Consider the following 23,950-nt stretch of genomic DNA (forward strand, 5'->3'; position numbering starts at 1 on the left):
AGCACCACACCTGCCTGCATGACTAGTAAGCCTTCCCAGAGCACCGGGTGCGTGATGCAGGATTATCTGAATGATCCTGCAGGAGCCAGCCTGTTTCTGGAATGTATGGTGATGACTCAGGTAAACTCTTCAGCAAAACCAGCCCAACTTGGTGGTTTCTCCTCTGCACTTAACGCCAGCTCTTCGGGTTGGATGACTGTAGTTGTAAATATCTGAGTTGGTGTTTCACTGCGTTAGTTGAAATCAGGTCCGGTCTCTGTCCTCTACTTCTCTATAGTGGCTGTATTGCTTCCTGAGCTGAGCTGTCCTGAAAGAGAAGGCTGAACTTGTGCTGCACTGGCACTGACCTAGTGGTAAACCCTGTCTACCAAACTTAAGTTGACCTTCTTTTTCTTTCTCACCAGCATCCACAGTTTGCTTGGCTGACTGATGAGCTGGACTTGGCTTGTCTAATAGTTGCCTAGCAGGCATTGCCGGTGGCCTAGTAAAAGCCGGCTTTGCAGGCTGGATCCAGCCCTTTGCTTGTTTGTCCATCTGTATTCTAAACCAGTTCCAGTTTGACTCCTGCCTGCCTTGGTGGCTGCTATCTGGAATCTATGAGCAGGGTTTAGATATTTTAATATTTCAAAGATTTTAATTAATACTAAATCTTCAAATTCTAACGCGTACTTTCTCAGTAATATTTGTGAAGAAAAGTCCCATCTTTTGTCATCAGTCAATACTCCTATACAAAAGTATAGATGTAAGTGGGGTAGTGGTGTACAAGAAAAGAAAAGCTTTATTATTAGGATATTTCCTTTAAAGGCAGGAAAGTAACTTGATTTTGAATTTTAATCTCAAAGCAAAACATCATACAGGTGTTTGTGCATTCTAAAGTATTTCAGATTTTGTTTTGTGTCACTCAATACTATTATACAGCGTATGAGGAGCCTTGCTTCTGTAGCTGTGTTGTAATCAAGTAGTAATATGGAGGAGATATTCATATTCATATGCACGTTATTTCTTGAGATTAATGAAATCTCAGTCAGGTGTCTTGTTTTGGAGTTGCAGTGACTTCTTCCAGTTTTAAATCTAACTTCTCCTAATCTGAATTAACCTGCTTAGACCAGATGACATGTAATTTTACATCAGTTTATGTTAAGCTAAACTAGTTTAAAATTTCATCTTTAGGTAAGCCAGCATATCCTTTTGTGTAAATAAGCCCTGAATTGCCTATAGTCAAAGACACTGTTTTTAAACCAGTGCAGTGCATTAACAGAACAGTGCCTACTGTACACTTGTATCAGTGTCCAAGAAGTGGAGTCCATGAAGTTGCAACAGGTAACCGGAGTGTTGCCAAGGTCCTGTTGGCATATATTCTATTTTAGCACACTACAGAAGTGCTTTCATTTTGTTAGTGCATTGAGCAATGCTGTGGTTTTTCCTTCCTTCTCTGCTTTCACGTTTACTTGTACTTCTTGGTAATTTTTGTGGCTTTTGTTAGTGCAGGAGTGAACTGCGATTGTGAAGGTATCTGTCATCTTTGCTCAAGTCCACATAAAGTGCACAAATTATGGCTGTTGTAATTTTGTTACAGTGCTGCAAGAAGTATTTGGTTCCAGGATAACATAACTGCAAGTGGATGTTCCTGATAGCATGCAACTGTTTAAGTGGCTTCTAGATCCCAGAGCAATAGAGAAGCTAGGGATGAGCAGGTTGGTTTTGGTGTGTAAGGGAAAGCATTTAGGAGATGCTAAGAGAGTGCTAAATACAGATAGACTCACCTGAATTTTATTACACATTCATTCACTGCAGAATTAGACTATGCGTACAATGGATCTTAAAAATTCATGATAATTGGAAAATTGGGTGGTTATAAGACAAGTTTGAGTACACAGGAATTAATACAAAACCCTAGGGGTTTTTGGTTGGTTGGTTGGTTTGTTTTTGTTTTCCCCAAACATAACTACACTAAATTAATGAATTACTACTTTATAAATATCCACTGTAGTTGCAGTTTTTGAAATGCAATCTGGTGCTAAGAAATTTGATAGATATTCTGTTCCTTCGAGGGTAGTAGACTGTGGCATGGATGCTAAGGATCAAACAAGGAAAGAATGAAAGTCTGTCCTCTGTTTCTCTAGAAACAAAATAAAAAGGGTCTGTCAAATGAATAGTCATAACTTAAAGAAAAACAGAATACCACAAATAACTCTGCAGAGATTATGATTTTGCTGTTTTTCTAGGGAGAATAACTTTTTGCCCCCAAAATGTGTATTTTGCACATTGTTTGGCTTTAATATGTAATTACTGAATTCCTGTTTCCCCTAGTGTTGGTGTATAAATTATACATTGCTATCTACCTAATGCAGGTTTGACCAAAAAATTTGGAACATGAAAGGTGTGTAGATTGCATGCCTCAAGGACTTGGGAATTACCTCTAGAATTTTTGGCTACTTTGTTTTGCCTGTTGAACTTACATAGTAGTATCCTGCTAATTTTGTAGCATCTTTAGGATATAGTGTCCAGTTGGTAGGCAGTACAATAGAGATATCTGCAGCATGGCAGAGAGAGAACTACAGGCTGTGATTTCACTTCAAATGTCTCCTTGGGCACCTGTTTGCATTCAAGCACTTACCCCTATAAACTGAAGCTGCACTCTTGTGATTTTTGGAGATAACTGTGGTTTAAAACTGACCCTGACCTGCAATTCTAAAGCGGTTGAATAACCTGGGTCTGTGTGTTGTTTACCCTGAAGACGACATTAGTTTTAGCTGTCCAGCAGCTGAAACAGTAACCGATGGTTCTGGTGGTTACTTTTGCTTCTCTGGTTGTCACAGTTTTGCTCTGGTTCAGCTAAACTGGTAGTTGTTGAAGACTACTGGAAACAAGGTAGTTGTTTCTTTGTCTCTATGCTGTAGCCGAAGCTTTAGTAGTCTGTGCTGCTGTTATGAGTCTCATTCCCAGTGGGCAAACACCTGCATCATTAAAGCATCTTTTAACATTAATTGGCACCCTGCTTTGGCTTAGGGGCCAAAGTTTAAATGAATGTAGAGATCAAACAGTTCTTTTATTTCTTCAGGTCAGAGTTGGTGTTTTGTTAGGACAATGTTAGACAATCTTGAATGTTACCCATGTTGTGCCAATAGAGAATAACTTTTGAAACCGAACTTGCTTCTTTCAGTGTAATTACTGATATGCAGAACAGACCAAAGTTTAGTACATGGCTGGTTCCCAGCGATGTTATATAAAGGAGCCATGTGTCTGATGTGTCAGAAAACAGGTATTTCATAACTGAGCTCTAAATGGTCATTTTTTAAATTTAGATTCTCTACTAGAACATTGGCTGTACTTTGTCAGAGAATGTGAAATACATCATGAACAGCTACATAGTGCTTATGTGACAAAAAACCAGACTAAGCTTCCATTTTAGTTCCCTGAACCGTGCCCTTCCTGACATAACAGAATTTATGCTCCTAAAAAATTCAGTTTGATTTAAAGGCAGGGAAAAACAAATATGCTAATTAATTTCTAGTGCTTATTTTTGAAGCCTCTTCTTTGGGAAATTTATATCTTTGAGGTTGAAATAGATTGCCTTGTCTCCCTGTTATTTTTACTAAAAATAATGCCTAGGTGTTCCATACTGCAGTTGGATCTTATTTTCAGTGCATTAGAAAGCTGATGATTTTAAACCAAAATAAACAGAAGGAAAAATTGAACTAAAAATTTAACAGCAGAACCTTATATGAAAATGTTAGTTCAAGAATCTTTTGAAGTTTGCTTTCTAAAGAAATTTTAAGTATTCTGCATACTTATCAAAGAACAACTGTTCCTTTTAAATATCCTTTATGGTTGCTCAGTTGGACAGACAATATCAGAATAAATGTTTTCTGCGATCTGTTGTCCTGCTAGTCTCTGTTTAACTAGTAACAGCTCTTCTGTGCACTAAAGTAAAGCAGCCTTTTGCATTTGGTATTTATGTTGAATGGTACCTGCTTGAAATCAGTATGTCCCCAGCATTTTGTATATTTACTTTTAAAATCCTGCTTCCACCAGCTGTTTTGACAGGCAGCTGGTATTGCCTTCTCGTACTTGACAGATTTATGTCTTGCACAAACTAAGCTTTTTTTACTACTCCTTTAAACTGGAATATTGGACCAGGTACAGGTTTTAGTTAGTGCCACTGGCAGTGTCTATTCTTTCATAATTTGTTATTTAATGTTTATAAATATTTATAGTCCTTCTTTTCACTGATTATATTAATGTATACATCTAAAAATATAGTCTTGAAATTTATGAAGTCACTTTTTCCCTAAAAGATCAGTGTGTAAATCAGTGCAGTTAAGTAGAGCTGCTTTCTATAGTACTGCCTAATGCAAACTGTTAGTTTGAAAAGACTTTATAATTCAAACAGAACTGTGCTTAGAATGTAACTCAAAACTGTCATGGAAGGAATGGCTACTGAATTAACATATATAATAAACCTGTTGCAATGATAAATTCTATCATAGTGGTGAGAAATCTAATTTTCTTGATCTATAGGTGAAAAGTGAATTGATAGTTTGTTAAATTTTTTTCTCTTTTTCTTTATATACTCACTTAGCTCTCATTCCTATTACTATTTGCAGTATTCACAAATGGGTATTTGTGAATGACAAAATTGGTTATGGATATATTGCATATATCAGTATTTGTAGGCAAATATAATTCTTCATCCTCTGACCTTTTCTGACATGGTGCTTATTTAAGGGGTTGGAAAAAGCCTACAAACTGCCCTTTTAGGTGTAGGAGAAACCTGCGTGTTTGGTTGGAATTGACTTTTGGGAAGATCTGTGTATATTTACACATGGGAAGAAATATTAATAGGTTGATCCACAGAGGAGAACATGTTTTCATGCAAGATGAGAGATTATCTCCTAATGATTCTTTCTCAAGTGGTATTGTGAGGTACCGCTTTGGTAGTCATATTCTTCTGAAGAGCCAGATTACTGCTTTTGTTACACAGAACAAATAAAGTGTCCTGGACAAAATGGTTGCCGTCTCTGCTCTTTTGACAAAACTTCTTACGCTTGAGAAACACAGCTTTGCAACTCCTCCTGGTCCCCCTTTTTCACTCAGTTTGAGAATTATTGTCATCTTAAAAAAGGAGGATGTGACAGGAATGCATGATTAAAGGAGGAAACGATGGGGCTGGAGAAGGTTGGAGTTACAAAGTATGAAAGAAGAGATAGGAGACAATGCATGTCTTTGCACGCTCTTCACTAGTGTTAGGCTGCTGAGTGTCACCTTTGCCTGCTGTTTTCAATACCTGGGAATGCCCAAAGACATTGTGTGTCTGTTGCTCCCTCCGTAGGAAAGGTGGTGGTGTGCTGCTCCCATGATTACTGCCTTTGCTCATTCTGGTCACTGTTTGTGGCAGTTTTATTTCTGGGCTATGTGTATGTCTGTATGGTCCATATGATGATGTGGCTGTTTCTTCAGCTAACTTTTTAAAAAAAAATGAGAAAATGACCCCCCCAAAAAACATCAAAAAAACTTTATTAAGGTTGCTAATACGGATATTTAAAAGCTGAGAAATTTCAGAATTTAAATTTGAAGTGAATCTTTAATTTACTCCAAATGTATGTGGAGGTGATTTTTCTTCTAAAGTCAATTATTTTCAGTTTGCAGGCCAAAAATATTTTCCAGTGGAATGGTGTTAGAGTGGAGTGTATTCAGGCCTGCATCCTCTGGGCTTTCCTCTGTTAGCTACAGTCTTTGGGCTCCGTGAGTAGGGTGTGAGTGCCGGGGGCTGTGGAGAGCCAACAGATGATAGTATTTTAGTTAGGTGATGATGTTTTTATCTTAATTGCATTATCTCATGACCTCTGCCTCTTTCAGTACACTATTTCAAATTTATTCTTGAGTGGAATCAAATTTGGAAAATGACTTTCTTTAGGGTTTACTTCTAGCAGAAATTGGAAGATTAATAGAGATTGAAAAAGAAATAAGATTTCTCCTGGTGAAGGCATTAGAATCACAGAATGGCTGAGGCTGGAAGGGATGTCTGGAGGTCATCCTGTCCAAACTCCCTGCTCAAGTAGGGTCACCTATAACAGGTTGCCCAGGGCCATGTCCTGTTGGCTTTTGAGTATGTCTAGGGATGGGGACTCCACAGCCTCTCAGGGCAGCCTGTGCCAGTGCTGGGCAGAAAGCCGCAGTGCGAGCCCCATCTCTGCTTGCAGTTGTCTTGCACAGCTCCTAGGCTTTTCTTAGACTCACAGCTCATTCCATGTGTAGGATGGTTAGAACTTAATTGATGATGATACAATATTTTATTTCCTCTTCACCAATCAATATACAGTCACTAAAGAAAACCTAACAATTTATTCATTCATATGGTTTTCATATCTGTAGCAACTGAGCACTTGACAGGCATGATGTGCTCAGGTAAAGGACTGAGTGAGCAGAGGTAAGGTGGGACTACTCAAAGTGTTAATCAAAGTATTCAAACCTGAATTTCAGTATGTGTGCATGAGGGGACCAAGCTAGCATTGACAGTCAGTCTTAGGGGTGTGCTTTATTTGGCAGCTTCTGTATTTTTGATAGTTTTGTGTGTAATTTTATACAGTTGAGTATAGTAGACTAAAGAGATTTCGACGCAAGGAATAAATTTTTTCTCCTAGGAGACACAGAAGGTATGAGATGGGTCTGAAGCTTAGCCTGGTGCAGCTTCTAGAAATAAGAAAAAGAATATTCTTGTTTCTCTTGTGAATATAATGGATGTTTCCTGGGTGATATATAGGTTGAGGATATAATTTAGTGTGTCTATCAGAAGGCAGCCAGCCTTCTTGAGAGAGTTTTCTCTTCCCTTCTTCTCTCTTATTCCCTACTTCCTGTCCTCGCTTCTCTGGACAATGTTTAAATAGAATTAAAAGCTTTGCATAGGAATGCTTGAAATGCTTGAGAGTTAGACTGTGTGAGAACCCATTCTACACTTCTGGCAGATTTTCAGGAAAGCTTAGCCCTGTGTTTCTTGAAGATGTGATGTACTCTGTTCCAACAACACAGAAGCTAAACTTACACCATCCCTTGGGAACACAGCTTATTAAGATAGAAGAGCTACAGACTGGGATTCTCTTCTGCTTTGGAAAGAGAGCATGCCAAGGGGTCACACCCCATACCCACTCATTTGAACAAATACAGTGACTAAATTGGGAGGGGGAACTTGCTAAAGCCATAGTGCAGCATAGGTAAGTTAAAACAAAAAACACAAGTTACAGGAAGAAAGATGTTTAAGAAGGAACATTGAATTATGGAATTTAATCATGATGGGAATAATTGACTTCCATTCATCTTAAATCAGACATATAAAAAATAGACACGTGATCAAGGAATTCAGTTTTAAGTTATGTTTTACAATTTGCTGTCTTTGAGAACCCCTAAATGATATTTTTCTTTTTTAAGTGTTGTTACACAAGTATTTGATAAATTTTGCTTTCATTTCAGTTGTTTTTTACAATGTGGTATCTTTATGCCCCAAGTAAGTGTAATTTTTATTAAAAAACAATTGTTGCTAGGTAGTTGAAAAATTTGAACAAATTAAAATAAAAAGACAATCAGCTAATTTGTTTCCTTTTCCTTTTATTCTTTAGCACTGTTGAATGTGCAAATAAATACCTATATATCCGAGTGCATGTATTTGTACAGAATGCATATATATTCCATGCATGTGTATGCTAAAGTTTTTATGATCGATATGGTGATCACAGTGGTGCTTACTGCTCAAATAACAAATCTGTTCTTGATCTAGAATTTGTGTTAGAATTAGATTTTAAATAAGTGTTTCTCTTTGCTTCATGGATGAATCTTCATTTTCAGGTGTTTTAGGATGGGTTGAATGCTTTGTGATTCAAGAAATCTGATTAGACTGGTCAACCTGCACTTATAAAATGAGGGTATTCTAGCACGATTTGAGGACAAATTTACTCTCCTGTTTGACCGCATTATCCATGGCTTCTCTTTTTCGTCAATGTCTGCCATGCATTTTCTTCCATAACTTTGAGTTCATGGATCACTGTGATAAATGAAGTAATGGACTAACTAAGGCTAATGTAAGGTAGGGTGATGACCAAAATATCAGTAGAAGCCTCAGGCTAAAACTAAACATATGAGAAGTGTAGTGGGTCTTATTAAAGCCATAAAGCAAGTGTTTAGAGTGACTACAATGTGGAACAAATCTCCTTTAACAGATTAGTTTGGGTAACGGATATTATTGTTAATCTAGGATTTTTCAATGTGGTATCTCATTTCTACTATTTAGATTTTGTATGTAGACAAGTTTTTTTGAGTTGTCTATATTAGGTAAACGTACAATTTTTTCGGAAAACAAATATGCAATTTTTACATGATGTTTGCAAATCTGGCTTTCAGAGTGCTGGGTTGCCGCACTTCGAACTGCATGTGTTCTTGATTCATTTATTTTTTCAGAGAACTGTTATAATCTAGGTAGTAAATTAGGGAGCTGTAGCCTTATAGGTCTGTTATTTAATACTTTATCTCCATCAATTTTGGGGGCAATCCATTGACTCAATGGATGTAGGTTTTATTTTAAGTCAGAAATGGGGATTTTTTTTTTTTTTTTTTTTGCCTTTCACATAAGATGATATGCATTTTCAGGCTCTTCTAAACGTTGAATAGTCTGCTACTTTGAGCCTCCTCTCAATCTGAATTCTTTGGTGGTGGCTTTGCACATTCTAGGCCAGCAAGCAGAGAGGAAATTCCCTTTAGAGCTGCTTGTGAAGTTACATATATTTTTTTTTTTCCTTGCAAAAATAAATTTTTGTGCATCAGTCGAGGTTGTGTAGGAAAGGAGACTGCAAATCAGGTAACAAGTTTACCCATCAAGGCTCCTAAAGACAATGGGGAACACAAAAAAGTATTTCTAAATAATGGGAAAAATGTGAAAGAAAGAATATTCAGACGTGAAGGACAGAAATAGAGTAATTGGAGAGAACTGTTCAGAGAACTAGAGTGGTTGCAAGTGAAATTGGGGGCTTAAATTAAGAAAATTAAGAACCTTAAGCCAAATCATAAGTACTTGTCTTATAAACATGAAATTGCATTTTAGTCTGGTTTCACAAGGACATTAAACTTACATAATCAGTTGGGCTTCTTTCTCCCTCAGTAACTGATGATGATCAGTTTCAACAAGATTTTAGTAAAGGGTAACAATTTCAAAGACCATTAAGTTGCTGCACATTTTGTGACTATCAGCAGGCTAAGGAATGAATCCCCAACTTATTTCCCAGCTAAGACAGGGAGACCCTCAGCTGCTGTTCTTTCCATTTGTCAGCAGCTGAACAGACATCAAGATTTGTGTATTGGCTGGCCTGTTGGCAAGCATGTAGCTGAAAATTAATTAGTGCGTGGGTTGCTCTACAGTAGCAGCGCACTTGCCAACTCTTGCCTTGGAGTGTTTTAGTAGAAGACTTCAAGGGAACAGAGGTTACTGTGGTGGGTACTGAAAGGAGAATAGTGGAGAAATTCTTGGGAAACCATGGTTTCTTGGGTTTTATTGCTCACAGAACTGACTTCTGATGTGCAAAAGAATTCTGGATTCACAGTAGAAGTGCTTAATCCAATTTTCTTTAAATTTATTTATTCATTTATGTTTATCCGTGGGTTTGCTCTTCTTGCAGTGGTGTGATGAAGCATTCAACTTCCAAGCTACGTTTTTACAGTGCTTGGCAAAACATGTGCCAAATATTTACTCAGCTGAAATGGACCCTTTGCTGGAGAAACAAGAAGAAATGGTCCAGGCAGCAATATTATACCCCCTGGAATGTTATTTGTTTGGGGAAGACCCAGATATATTCCTGGAGAAACTACAACAGAGTGGAACCTCCCAGCTCTGTGGGAGGGTGTTCAAAGGAGGGGAGACAACATACTCTTGCAGGTAAGAATGAAGGTATGTTATCATGAATGTTCCCATGTGAGATAATGCAGCAAAGTGGCTTTATAAAATAAGTTGCGCTGCTAACTAGTCATTGCTTGTGTCATGGTAGTCTTTGCTTAACTGACAGTGGCATTTGCTTCACGTTTCAAACCACTTTAGAGTTAGAAAAATTGTATATGAAAAGCAGTCTCTGGCAGAGAAATGGGGAAGGAAATGGAAAGCATACTAAAGGTACTGAAAGCCATTGGTTAAAAAGATTGGATGATAAGGTATGAGTATGGGGTCTGCACCTGAATTGAGGGAGAACAGGCCTAAAAAATCTCTGCACTGTACAGAACTCACTTTTTCAAAGTCTGAAACAGAATCTAGTGTTTCTGAGCATCATCAGTCCTTTGCTTCAGCAATAGCTGTGCGGCCAATGGTCATTTTTTCATCATCTTTCTCATGCTGGAGTATGTTAAAGACGCAGCCCATTTATTTGATAGAATTTCTTTTATTAAATCGTATTATTTCCAATATATTAATATTAATAATATTCATATTAAAAAGCCAGAGGTCTTTCTGGTGCATGTAAAGATTGCAACTGTGCTGGCAATTCATTAGTATTAAAATGATGCTATTATCATAGTTTGTTGTAGTTTTCAGTTTATTTTAAAAGCCTAGAAAATTTCATTAGAAATACCAAAAGAATATTATTAAGGATGAAGAATATTATTATGGCTAAAAAACCCAGCCCTTAGAATTCAGAAAATGTCAAAATGAAAGCTCTCTGTAAACTTTATTTTTATGAATTACACTGTATGGTTTTAATCAATCACATACCCTTTAGCTTTTTCTAGGACTAAGTTAGTATTGTGTATGAAAGGAAAATGGTCTTTGAAGAAGTCTTTATGTGTTTGCTAGAAAGCGTATAGTGAATGCAGCATTGGATTGTACGAAGGAAAAGGATGGTCGAGGCAGTTTAGTGCTGCTGTAACCAGAGTTATTCTGTTCCTACCTCTGCAGAATTCTTGTATGATAGCAGGCAAAATGATAAAGCTGTATTTCTCAGAGGTGGTCTCTTTCTTATTTTTCTGAGTTCCTGTCTTGCAAAAACATGGTAGTAGTTATACAAAATACTATATTTACTACTGCAACTAAAGCAAAATAGTTGTTTGCCTTAGGCTTCTAAAATGCTAAAAATAATAGATACTCTGAAATATTAAAATCTGAATGTTAGTGAAGGGTTGAATTATTGTAACGGTGATTATAATCTAAGGGTTTGAAAGGAAATTAATTCTGTAATCAGAATTACTGTACTATTTTAGTTGCATTGTAAAGGCGGTTTGAACTAGATGTTGAAGAATGATGTCAACAAAAAAACTTGATATGTTATTAAACCCCTGTCATCCACATTTTGCATAGAATGAAACAGCATTTAAACAACAAAAAGTGACCATGTTTTAGGGAAAAAGAAAAGGCAGCAATATAAAAAAAAAATATATCTGTATGTGGAGCATGGCAGGGGGAAAGAAGGAATTAGATTGCCTATGAGTAATTCTGGATTTTCAGGTATTTGAGTGCATGACTGAAACTGTTGAAAGTAAATTTCAAAGTAAATATTCTTTGGCTCATTTTGTAAAGGAATTCTCTTTAGGTTTTGACTTTTAACTGCTTAAAAAGTTAGAGACATAACCTAGGAAAAGTTTCATTAACAAACTGGCTACAGTTGGAAACAATAAAGGTTACCTCAGAGTCATTGTGGTTTTTAATAGCTGCTTATTCTTAGCAAAAACAGAAATATGTTAGCAACAAGTTTTCAAAGTGGAAATCAAGCATGTTTTGCATAGAATCTGATATAACAGGTTCAAGTACATGGTTCAAGCCTAAAAAGACCGGCTTCCATCATCTTTCTGTGATGTGGAGTAGCCAGTGTTTCTACAATTTGACTCTGTTGTCAATCTCAATTTTTCAGAGCAGCATTTTCTTTTGTGCATGAAAATTCCATGTGTTTGTTTTAGAAAGTTTTCCAGTTACTATTTTTGTTGCAGAGACTGTGCAGTTGATCCAACTTGTGTACTCTGTATGGACTGCTTCCAGAACAGCATTCACAAGAACCATCGGTACAAGGTAGAAAAATCTTATATTAAGAAATTGTACTTGTAGCTTTAGAGAAGAGTTTTAATTGAGCATATAATAAACTGCATATAAACAATTTGTAATTTTTATTTAAAGTTAAAAAAAAAGCTTAACATTTGTTTTGTTTTTTTTTTTTTAATTGAGGAGATTGTTCTGGAACTGGATCATCTCATTCTGATACCCTTTTGATTCTCTTTGAGCCAAGTCAACGTTATCTTTAAGAGATTCCCATGCTTTGATTAAAGAAGGATATTTTAAATAATTCTTGGCTAACTCACTACCTAAAGTGTCATCTACTGTTTCCTTCCCAGGCCACCTTTTTTTCTTGCCCTCTTCACTGAGAACTCTGTAATTTCAACAGCCTTGGAAGCAGAAATGGAAATCAATATACTGAGTGTCATTTTTAAAGCTGGTCTAACTCTGCTGCAAGAGGCAAGAATATATACAGAAACATGTATTCAGTTTAATTATCTTTCATGACTGAAAAATGGGGTAGATTTTTTTTTCAATTATTCCTTCTATTCATTAACATGACATCCACTTAAGAGGTTTGCCTTGTATTATCAATTGGTCATAAATCCCCTTTAAGTGGGTATGTTTCAGTGAGAGACAGTTTGGAAGAAGGTCCTAGCAATCTAAATTAACTGAGACTAAAATACAGTATTCCACCCCTCTGTATAAGTCTTTGTATACTGGTCTGAGAATATGTTCTAAGTATTGATTCAAAGATCATAATAATGCTAATATAACTTCCATATACACATGCATGCACACACACAGTTTACAGAGAGGTAAGATGAAAACCAGGGAAAACAGACAACAGCTGAACTGAGAAGCTGTTGTCCTTTCCTTGTTTTTTAGTAACTTCTTCAGGCAAAATGTCAGCCATGAAATAGGTAGTCAGATGGGATTACATTTGCTGCATTTCCATTTTAAAAAAGAAATCTAAAGGATACACATTATGTTCTTTATAGATTCATAGAATAATTTAAGTTGGAAGGGAACTAAGGAGGTCACCTAGTCCAACCTCCTGCTCGAAGCATGCCTAATTAGATCAGGTTATTTTAAAACGTTTCAAGTAAATAACAAATTTTTGAATGTCTTTTTATTGGGTCACTTAGTGTTTTTTATAATTATTTTAGGATTGGGGATTTAGAGTAAGCTAAAGATAATTATTTTTGCTTGAGTTTTGTCTGAACTTTTTTGCCAAAATGAAGGGTCAGAATTTGTACTTTTCTGAAAGTGTAATGCAAAATTAAAGTTGCAAGAATGTTTTTAGATGCTGATTATGTCTTATTTTCTTTGGTTAGAAGTGGAGGTACTACTAAACGTCTGTTTAATATACACATATTATGTAGATTATTTTCAAACTTTACCAAGTAATTTGTAAAGATGACATTAAGCACTTTAGCTATAATTTTTCTAATAAAACCAGAAATTATTATTTTGCCATTTATGAAGCGCTTATTCATCAATCATAGGCTTTTTCACCTTCTTTCTAGTTAAATTTGACTTGCATACTTATTTTGCAGTGGCAGCTGTATTTTCTCCTTTATTTTCTGCTCAAAAAGTTTACATTTTTTCCTGACACTCCTCTGATAAGTCTCTTTATCTTACAACATTTTTTTCTTTTTTTTTTTTAAGTCCAATGGTTATGCAGTGACTCTTGTAAGTAGGTATTTGTACTTGTGTTTGACTTAATGCACACTTCTATTTTTCTTTTGCTTTTTATGTGCGTATTTCATGACTGAAATACCTGTATTTTACAGATGCATAGCTCCACTGGAGGCGGATTTTGTGACTGTGGGGATACAGAGGCATGGAAGGCTGGACCGCTGTGTACTAAACATGAGCCTGGAGTATCAGGTTCTGCAAAAGAAGTAAGAATATTGCTTAAAGTGAAAGAATAAATATTGTAAATATCTCCTTTTTTAAAAAAACGCTTATTCCTGTATATGAAAATATGTATATTGTATAATTCATGTAGCAGGTCCAATTGAGTTGAATCAGGATTTCCTTGGTCAAGGTGTGTGTTGGGGTCAAACATATATTGGACATCCTTTGTCTCCAAACAAAAGGCAAAACCGATAGAACAGTTCCATCTACCTTTCTTGTGCATTAAAATTGCAGTCTTTTGCTCTTTGCTATGTGTATTACCCAGTTCTTATTTACAAATAATTGGTTTCCTAGTGGTTAGTAAATGTTTAGATATAGTACTTGATTTTAATAATATTTTCTCTTTTCCACATTACTGCATTACTGAACTTTTTTTTTGTTAGTTACTTCTGGTGTGTGGTCTGTCACTATGACAAAAATGAGTCGCTATGCTTTAAAACTAACTTCTTGTTGTCTCATGCTTCTTACACCTTATAAAGCAGCATATTAATGAGAAATATGCCATCTTATAAGTAGTTCTCAGAGAGATTGTAGGCAAATCAGTTGCCTCAGGTAACATTGTTTTTTCCAAGTTCTACATTCTGACATAAACAGGAGAAAAAAAACCTTAGCATTCGTCATTGCAAAATAGACCTCTAATTCCTCCTGGTTTTGTTGCAAAAGTACTATTCTTTATGATCTGGCAAAAAATCAAATGGAATAGGAATAAAAAGCACTGGTCTTACAGAAAAATGAAACAAAGTTTTCCTTCACTTGTTCATCCTTAAAAAACACATGAATCTTAATGGATTTCAGAGATAAAAATAGTTGAAGCCCCAAGAAGGGGTCATCTGATTGCCAGTTGGAGCTTGTCACTGTAGCGTTCACCTGCTTCTACTTCAGTAAAGTCTATTCTGTTGTGCAGTACTGATCCCTGAGTACTGAGCCATATGTGTGGCTGATACCTACATACTGCTTACGAAAACCTGTAACCAAAAGAGCCAAATTGTTTCCTCAATATTAGAATACCCAAAAATAGCTATGGAATGGTTAATTTTACTGCTGTCATGGTTACTACACATGTGTTTAATACTTCTTCCAGCATGTTCTAGAGGTGCTTCCAGAATAAGAAACTAGCATAGTTTCTCTTTGGAAAGTAATTTTCGTCCTTGTGTTCTGAATGAAAATAGGTTTGTGTTTGTCTTTTTTTTGTTGTGTGTGTTTTTTGTTTTGGGTTGTTTTTTTGTTCTTCCCCAATGGTAGATTCCTGGTACTGTTGATAAAGACATACGGGAGGGTAGAGAACTCATGTGTCTACCAACTTCAAAGCTACCTTTGGATACTATGGACAATTTATGTTGTGCGATGCTCAGTATCAGATTTCTAGCTGATTGCTGAGAGGTCCTTATCATATCACAAAGAATTTAGCAATGGTCTTAAGACAAAATGTTCAGGTCTCAGTTGAGAATTAAGTTTTTTTCGACTTGAAAATTAAGTGTTTCTAGTCAAAGAATCTCCATTGCTCCTAGATAAGCGATATTACTTTTGCTTCGGGTGACCAGTTTGTCCAGTTTGTCTTACAGATAGTAGCTAGCATACATTATGGATTTCAGCTGTGATGGCTCACAAAAAAATCACACAGATACCTGGATGAACGTGGACCTATGGGACACATTAAAACTTTAACAAAGACATTCTAAACAAAATAGATTGTACCTCCCAGCTTTAAAATGTAGGTCTCTGTGTGATGTCTTCTAACAGTTGTTTCAGCACTTTACTTTTGAGAATTATAGTATTTTTTGGTTCCCACAACTCTGACCAAAGTCCCTAAAATGATTTATGTAATGTTTACTTCCTGCTGGGGAACCAGTTTCTCTGCAAGGTATAGATTTTGATCTCACAGATCTGGTATTTGCATCTTGTGACAGCATATTCTGCTTTTTACCTCCCTTTCCTTTACAACAGCTTTTTCATAACAATAAAGTAGTCTGAAACCAAATGTTAAGAAAAACACCAAAATCTTTATGAAAAGTTTACCAAAAAGCTGTTTCACTCTTGTTAAAACCACACTACTGTCCAAGTTTTGGGGACTTTTCTTCAAGTCTGTATTCAAACAAAGCTTGTGAGGATGCTGCATGCATTCAGAGTCTGCAGCATTTTATTTCTGTTTAGATGAATATAAACTGCTCAGAATATTCTTCAGGCCATTTGTATCCAATGGAGATAAGATTAAAGGATAGGTCATATCAATATTGACAGCAGCTAACACGGTATCTCTTGGTTTTAGACTTTGAGAACTATAATGATACCTGTGATTACAAGGAAACAGGGAATCTCCCATGCTTCTTTGAGTAATATTTCTCTTCCAATCTCTAATAAGGTCTTTAGTTAGTTTGCAGTGAATTTGTTTGATCATCACTTCTGTCATTGAGTTGTGCAAGTCCAAAGCTATGTTACAACTGCTGCCAAATAAAGTGGAACGTACTCCTACAATGAATGCTACCCAAAAGTCATGAATGATAGAAAACATAATTATTTGAACTTGAAGAATTAGAAAGTTACTTATTACAATAGTTCTTTGTTGTCAATATATGTAGTTACTATACAGTCAATATATGGAGACTCTCTTGTAAAATGGCAGAAGTACAACCACTACAGTAATGAAATGCATCAGTATATTAATATATCCTATATGTAACCACTTGATAGGTTGCGTTGCATGACCATCTTTTTTAATAAAAGGCTTGTCTGTCAGGGTTTTTTTTGACAGACTCATGGATGTTTGGATTACCTCATAGTTTGTTCTCTCTTTTAAGAATCAAGTACATTAATGTCAGAATTTTCTCAGCATAGATAAAACAGCATAAGTTTCTCAACTTACTAGAAGAGATGAGTTGCAAAGTGCATTTGGAACAGACATCTTGCATATTTCTTTTACAGCATGTTTTCTGATAAGTACAGAAGTTTATCACATACTTGTCAAACAAAAAGCACTCTTCTCTGGATGATCCTGACCAGTAATTCCTTTAATTACTCTTAAGTGCAGAGGATATATCATGCTAGGGTGTTTATAAACTTACTCTGATCAGATAGGAGCAAATAAGAAGAGGGATATGTTTGCAGTGTGTTTGTCTGCTATGCAGAACGTGGTAAAAATGTGCTTAGGAACTGGGTGCTATTTTTAAAAGGTAGATTAAGTTTAGAGTTTGATCTACAGAATGACCTCCTTTTAAAAATGAGCCCTTAGTAGAGGACAGGATTCAATCTGCAACATTAAAGATAAGCACCAGAGTTTTTAGCATCTCTGAGATAATGAGGTGAGTAATAGTAAAATAACAGTATCGTTACAAAAATCCTAATTAAGCCTTAGTTTAAAAAAAAAAAGGAAGTTTTACGATGAGGAGGTATTTCAAAAACTTGTTGGTATGTCTGTAATGTGGGGCTAAGAAAAGCAATCCTTCATTTTAGAAGCCCCATTCCAGGCACTCCAGGAGTTATCCATTCCCTATTGATGCGCAATTAACGTCTGTGCCAGAAATATAAAAACCTTTTTGCTTGATTCTGTCCTTAAAACCACATAATTTTAAGAATTCCTGTATGAGATAAGGTAAAAATACTTCCCAGACATGTTTGTTTAAAAAAAAAGTAAACAAAAATATAACAGAAATTGATTGTTAGTTATTTTTAAACTTTGATGCCTGAACATACTTCATTCCTTCTTCCACAATTTTGTTTTTTGCAGCTTCACCTGAAGCTTAAGTAATTACACATTTTTGGATGTAGTTCTGGAGAATTTTTATTTTTCCTCTTTCAATTTACATTAGATGTATCTTAATTTCATTTTACTGTGACTTCTCTTAATGTGGATAGCATTGGAGGTGGCATTGCATCATTTAACTCCTTGCTATTTGTATGAATGCAACCCCCACTTATTATAGTTTATGAATCCTTTGATGTGGTTTCCTTTGCTTTCTTCTATAGACTAAAGAAGAGCAGCATTCTTACTACAAGGTTCTTGTTTGGAGTATCTCTATGCACAGCTTTGTGTTTTCTTCTAGCTCTGTCATTTTTGCTTAACATATGTTAATGCTTAAAAAGCCAAACTCTTAAGAAATACAGGGCGGGGGGGAAGTATATTTACAGCTCAGTTCAATTAGATTATTCTTAGTGCTATAGTTTTTTTTTCATTCTGCTTCAAACTTTAAGATGATAGTAGCTTTGTCAGTCTGGGGAAAAAAATAATTACCCCAGACATTTATGTTCTTAATTACCAAGATCTATCACGAGCTTATCCAAAATTAAGTATGTACACACAGTGATATTTATAGACCATTATTTCATTGGCAGACATTTTAGATTGTATGTTTGACTCCAAATTATTCTTCTAATGCTTATCAGGTCAGAAAACTGTTGTTCAGAGCTTTGGAAGCAATTTGTCATATTAACGCATTTTTACTTCTCTTCCACTATAGCTTTAGCTTTTTTTACACTTTTTTAAAATGTAATTTTACTTGAATTTTTTTTCAAAAAGCAATCTGCTTCATAAATGGATAAATGTGACTGTATAGTTGATTCATGTTTTTGAAAAATCCTAATTCTTAGCTATATTAAACACATCACTCTTTCTGTTCTTTTCTATTTAATACATGTCAGATTGAATCCCGAAGTACTAAGGGCACTCACCTCTGCCATACACAAAGTCATATGTGAAAAGCTTTATTCTTGGAAAGCATCCTTGTTTCTCACCTTTTCTCCTTCTGGCAAACACATACATATTCAGATTTTGTAGGCAGTTTGGGTGACCATAAAATTATAGGAAACTGTGTAAATACTCTAAAAAACATCAGCTGCTGTTTCTGTGTCATATTTGTATATGAAATTACGGGATTTGGTTGCATTAACATTAATAACAACATTATATAATATGCGGACACTGAAAGGAAGGTGGTATGTGGAAAAGGTCATCAGGGATTTTGGGTTAAAGCCTTTGGAACGTATCTATGTCTTGTAGCTGAATATTGATTGCTTCATTCTTAAGTGCAGATTTAGTAATGATATCCTTTGCTTATAACTTTAATTTCTCCCCTGCTTAAATGCTATGGAAAGGATTAATAATGTTATATGATGTAGACAATTCACTTAATGAGCTTTATCTGGGTGGATGGGAAGTATGTCAGTTCACAAGGATATTTTGAATTATTTCTAAATCTGGGATGGGATCTCTGAAAAGAACAGAGTTAGGTTTCCTTGGATGATTCTGCTCAAGTAGTGTCATAAATTTTTGACAGAATACTTGCACAGAAGAGCAAAGAATGCAGGGGAAGAATTTGGTCTGGACTGCAAACTTTTAATATCTTCAGGTATAATAAAACTGTTAACCAGCTTTTTTTAAACTTAAGCTGAAAAAAAAAAAAATTTGAAGTTTCCTAACACATTTGGTAAGGCCTTTCGTAGTCTATTCCTAGAAAAAAAAAAATCCTTAAAAAAAGGCAGATGAAACTCTTGGAATACTACTGAGAGCCCTTGGGATAAAATAATTCTGAAGAGAAGGAATTGGGTGAGATTAATTTGCTTGAAAATCGTGAAAAGGCTAAGTTCTTGAAAGAAATATGGTAATAAGGTATTCTACCAACCCTTTTTTAATTTAAAAAATTTCCATATTAATATTATCTCCTCTTTTACAGAATTCTGAATGTCAGTTGAACGAAGAAATTATGGAGCACTCTAGGAGGGTGTTTCCCTCTGTTGTAAAATACATTGTAGATATGCTTATATGGGAAGAAGAGAAGGAACTGCCCCCGGAGCTCACAATTAGGTAGGGAGTATTTCCAACTTTCTCTTCAAGGCGTTAGACACTCTGATAATAATTTTGCCTGTGGTATTCTTACACTCATGCAAACATAGTGCCAAAATCCATGTAAACAGCAGTGTAGCATTTTTGACCTGCAGTTATATAGAGAAAAGCTTTTGATACTTCATGGCAAAAGTAGCGTGTGACAGTGCTCCATCAAAATGGGGACAGACTGTTGTGCGTCATGTTAAAAAACAAATGAGATCATAAAACAGCAGCGTGAAAATAATAATGAAATAATCAAGTAATTTAAAATCTCTTTTGTACTTGGTACATGGTTTCTGTGGCTTATTCTACTATAGATGTTGAGGGAATTTTTGGGTGTGTCTTTGATGTGAAGAACATGCCTAATTTTCTTCTATAGTATTTTTATATTTTACATTTCTCTCAAGCTATCAAGTGAGCTGTTGCTTGTATTGGATAGGACAGTATTGACAATTTTATTTTTATTTGTATGATGATGTGTTGGCTTTTCCCAGTAGAGAGAAGGTAGACAGCTACTACTGTGTCCTTTTCAACGATGAACATCATTCTTACGATCATGTCATCTATAGCCTGCAAAGGGCACTTGGCTGCGAACTCGGTGAAGCCCAGTTGCATACTACTGCCATAGATAAAGAGGTTAGTGAATCCTGGATATGGGAGAAATTAACTTATTAAACCTTAAGAAGTGCTATTATAGTCTCTTGATGATAGAATCTTTGTTTCTGGGATGCTGGAGCTTGAGGAGAGAGAAAGGCATGTTGTAGCGTAACTGTTAATCAGCACTTGCTTCAAGAAAGTTTTTAAACTGTATTAAATTTTTCTTCAGGATGATACCCAGTTTCTTGAGAAAGGGAAGAGCTGATTTATCTGAAGTTGTTTGGCATCTTTTCCTCTTTTTTTTTTTCTTCTCAGTTGAGATTAATGTTTTATTTTAATGCTATTTGTCTGAAAAATATATGTCAGCAGTAGGCATATTCAGTTATACTTAATCAGAAATGTACCATACACTTTGCAAGAGTTAGTGCTCATTCTGGCTCAGACTTCATTTGAAAATCTTAAAATTTCAAATTATGCAAATGAAACCAGGAAGAATCCAAGAAGGAATGTGAGTGAACCTGACAATTTTACTATTTTCAAACTAATGTCTCATGTAAAGAACTTACACTAATAATGTAATTTTTTTTTCCACTGGGGGGGGGGAAAAAAGCGTGATCAGTGTTTGAATTATCTTAATTGCAAACATGGTTTTTTAAATCACAAAAGTACAAAACTTGTGTGTTTGCACACAGAGAAACTTTTGTCTGTAGATATATATGTATTTGTTGGATATTTACATATAAAATATCTTACTAGTATTAATATCCTTTTTAATCTGTAAAAACTCTCATTTTCTTTTTATGTTTCTCTATGTTCAGGTAATGAAAGTTTATTTGCATTTAGTTAGTAGTGTCAGTCTTGCGTAATTACAAGGCTTGTCCTGCAGTTGTAGGTTTTGTAAAATATAGAGTAACTTTTAAATGTTTCCATTATGAAGGTTCCTTTTGATTGAAATGTATATTTTAGATCCAGAGTTGATCAGACTTTTTGTTTTACAAAGCACCTGCTGCAGCACAGGACTAGGTTAGATTGTTTTAATTATAACAGTTCCACAATATACAACTACTTCCTCTCTTCTTGTGTGAAATTCTGCTGTGTAGAGAACTTGTTTTGGAAGCCCATACCTCTGATTTCCTTTGAGTAGAATTTGAGGTCTAAGCTGGACCTGTTCTTGGCTTTATTGAAAGAGCTGTCAAACCCATGCTTATAATATACCCTGCTATTTCATATACAGAATTAAGAAATAGTAGGAAAGATTGTAGAAAAGCAGTTCAGGTTGAGTGTACTTTGTGCTAGGAAGAAAGTTGATGTGGTTTGTAGTTAAAGTATTCTGCCAAAATCCCTCTCATCTGTTTTAATGTGTATGTGAATTTTCCTAATCTAATAATATTAAGATACCCAGACTTTACTTTGTTCCGTTGTTAATTTAATTAAAATAACTTTTTTCTAAAGATAATTATGTTGATTTTGATGTGCTTCTAGATGTCTAAAACCACCATGAGTGATGTTAGTGCCCCTTTTTTTTTTTTAACCAATAAAAAATATAGCAAGGATCAGGCTTGTGACATTTTGGTTTGGTTTTATATTGATCTCAATACTTTCTTTAAACAGGGTCGTAGAGCTGTTAAGGCAGGACATTATGCCTCTTGTCAGGAAGCAAAAGAAGAAATCAAGGTAACTTCCTGAAGTATTTTTCTCATTTAAAAAACCAAACAAATCAACCTCATCATTATTAATACTAAAGACTCATTTGTCTTTTGTACAGTCTTTAACTTAGTACTTCCATGCCTTTATAACCTGCCTGTGAACTTCTTGGAACTGAATTTACCCCACCACATTTGGTGTATAGATAGATATCTTAAGAAATAAAACATCAAACTGATTTCTTTTTTTGTTAGGGTTTGCCATTAACGTGTTCTTGGGAGAGGTAATGGGTGGTAAAGACAAATATGAAAATTCATGTTATCTTTATTATATATCTACTAATATTTACCTGACTCCTAGAGGCATTCTGAAAATGTTTCTCAACGACCACTTCACGTGGAGGTTCTGCATGCTGATGTTATGGCTCACCAGAAGTTTGCCTTGCGCCTTGGTTCTTGGCTGAACAAACTCATGAGCTATTCAAGTAAGCATAACTGATTTTTGTTATGATAACGCTGTGTCAGTATTTGAATGACTAATTATCTCAAATGTCTTTAGCAGTGTTATATATGATATTCCCTTATTAAAATACTTTCACATTCCTCCTACTGAGTAAATAAATAATACAGTAGTATGGATGCTGATATACAGCAGTATGGTTATGAATAGCAGTACTTTTCTGTTTCTTCGTTATAAAATAAATGTCTTTCCTTGCTTGAGCTCTGTCTGTTCCTCTAGCAGTTTTATTATCCTCAGTTTCAGCATCACATACCTTATAAGTGACTTCTTTGCTTAAAAGCTGCTCTCCCCAGTGCTGATGGAAAGTTGCAGAACATTTCCATCAGTGTAAGCATACATCCTCTGCTTGAATTAATTCCTGCTTCAGATTTGATAGCTGTGATTAATTAGATGGTGTCAGTAAAAGAAACAGCTAAAAGCCTTAATTTAAAAATTTGTCTGGTAGTGGAAAGTCAATTTTAAGATTTCAAACATTGTTCTGGTGTTTGATGCTCATGGTTTTAAAGACAACTTCTGAAGCAACCTAATTTTGATTTCTGTTACTGGCTTTTGTCGTACCTGTGTTTTGCCAAAGGAAAGCCATTATAAAATTTATTTTCACTGTACAAATATGCATAGATTAAGATCTACTCCCTGCTTATCCTCCTTCTTGATAGGATAAATCTGTTTATCTGCTTTGGCCTCTTTTGTAAGCTTGGATAATAAAGTGAATTTCTTTCCCCTGACCCAAACACATACTTTCCAATCTTACCCTTGAAATACCTATATGAGAATTATACCTTTTTAAATTCTTCACAATATTTTACAAATTTTAGTTTTCTGTTCTTTTCAACTTTTGTATTTATTCCACTGGTGGTATTTTCTTGCTGGTCTGAGTTCCTCAGACAATTCTTTTAATTGGTACAAATTTTTGACTGTGTGGTTTATTTCAGTGTTTCTAGTGAAAGTTTCTTCCTAGATAATTTTTCTTATTGTTTTCAATTTTATGAGACTACTCTATTTAAAACACCAACTGACAATTATTCAGCTGTTGACTGTGTGAGTATAGACAAGTCGATGTCAGTGTCCCAGCAAATCCCCCAAAATTTTTAAGCATTACCTTTTTAGCTGACAAGATAAGCTAAAACTAAAAAGGAGTCTCCCATGTTGGGTGTAGCATTTTTGGGTTAGGAAATTCTTACAGGTTAACTGATGCTTTAATATGTTTTATGAGAGTCTTCAAGCACAAACATTGAAGTCTTAACAGTCCTGTCCTTGTTCTTCTGGATTATGTGTGTAGATGCTTTAAGAGCCTGATGTTCAGGACTCAGCTGGAACTTTTTGGTGGTCTTGGTGGTTGCTGTTCTTTTCCTGGTTTTGCTTCAAGTGGTAGAATGTGGATCAAGAAGCATTCAATACTATTTATTTCCAGGTTGTTCAGGAACTTGATTCATGACACTCCATTT

At 35.3% G+C, this 23,950-nt stretch overlaps 1 protein-coding gene across 1 annotated transcript in view; it reads left to right on the top strand.

Moving 5' to 3' along the window:
* Positions 1 to 9,710: 9,710 nt before the first annotated feature.
* UBR1 (ubiquitin protein ligase E3 component n-recognin 1) overlaps positions 9,711 to 23,950 on the top strand; it is a 61,076-nt gene continuing 46,836 nt past the window's right edge. The window contains exons 1-7 of the mRNA XM_010293457.1: positions 9,711 to 9,916; positions 11,947 to 12,025; positions 13,804 to 13,914; positions 19,594 to 19,724; positions 20,243 to 20,381; positions 21,954 to 22,016; positions 22,347 to 22,470. Of these exons, the coding sequence (XP_010291759.1) occupies positions 9,741 to 9,916; positions 11,947 to 12,025; positions 13,804 to 13,914; positions 19,594 to 19,724; positions 20,243 to 20,381; positions 21,954 to 22,016; positions 22,347 to 22,470 (823 nt within the window). The 5' untranslated portion in view covers positions 9,711 to 9,740. The remainder of the gene's footprint in view (positions 9,917 to 11,946; positions 12,026 to 13,803; positions 13,915 to 19,593; positions 19,725 to 20,242; positions 20,382 to 21,953; positions 22,017 to 22,346; positions 22,471 to 23,950) is intronic.

Source organism: Phaethon lepturus, unplaced genomic scaffold, assembly GCF_000687285.1.
Source record: "Phaethon lepturus isolate BGI_N335 unplaced genomic scaffold, ASM68728v1 scaffold10678, whole genome shotgun sequence".
Classification (NCBI taxonomy): domain Eukaryota; kingdom Metazoa; phylum Chordata; class Aves; order Phaethontiformes; family Phaethontidae; genus Phaethon; species Phaethon lepturus.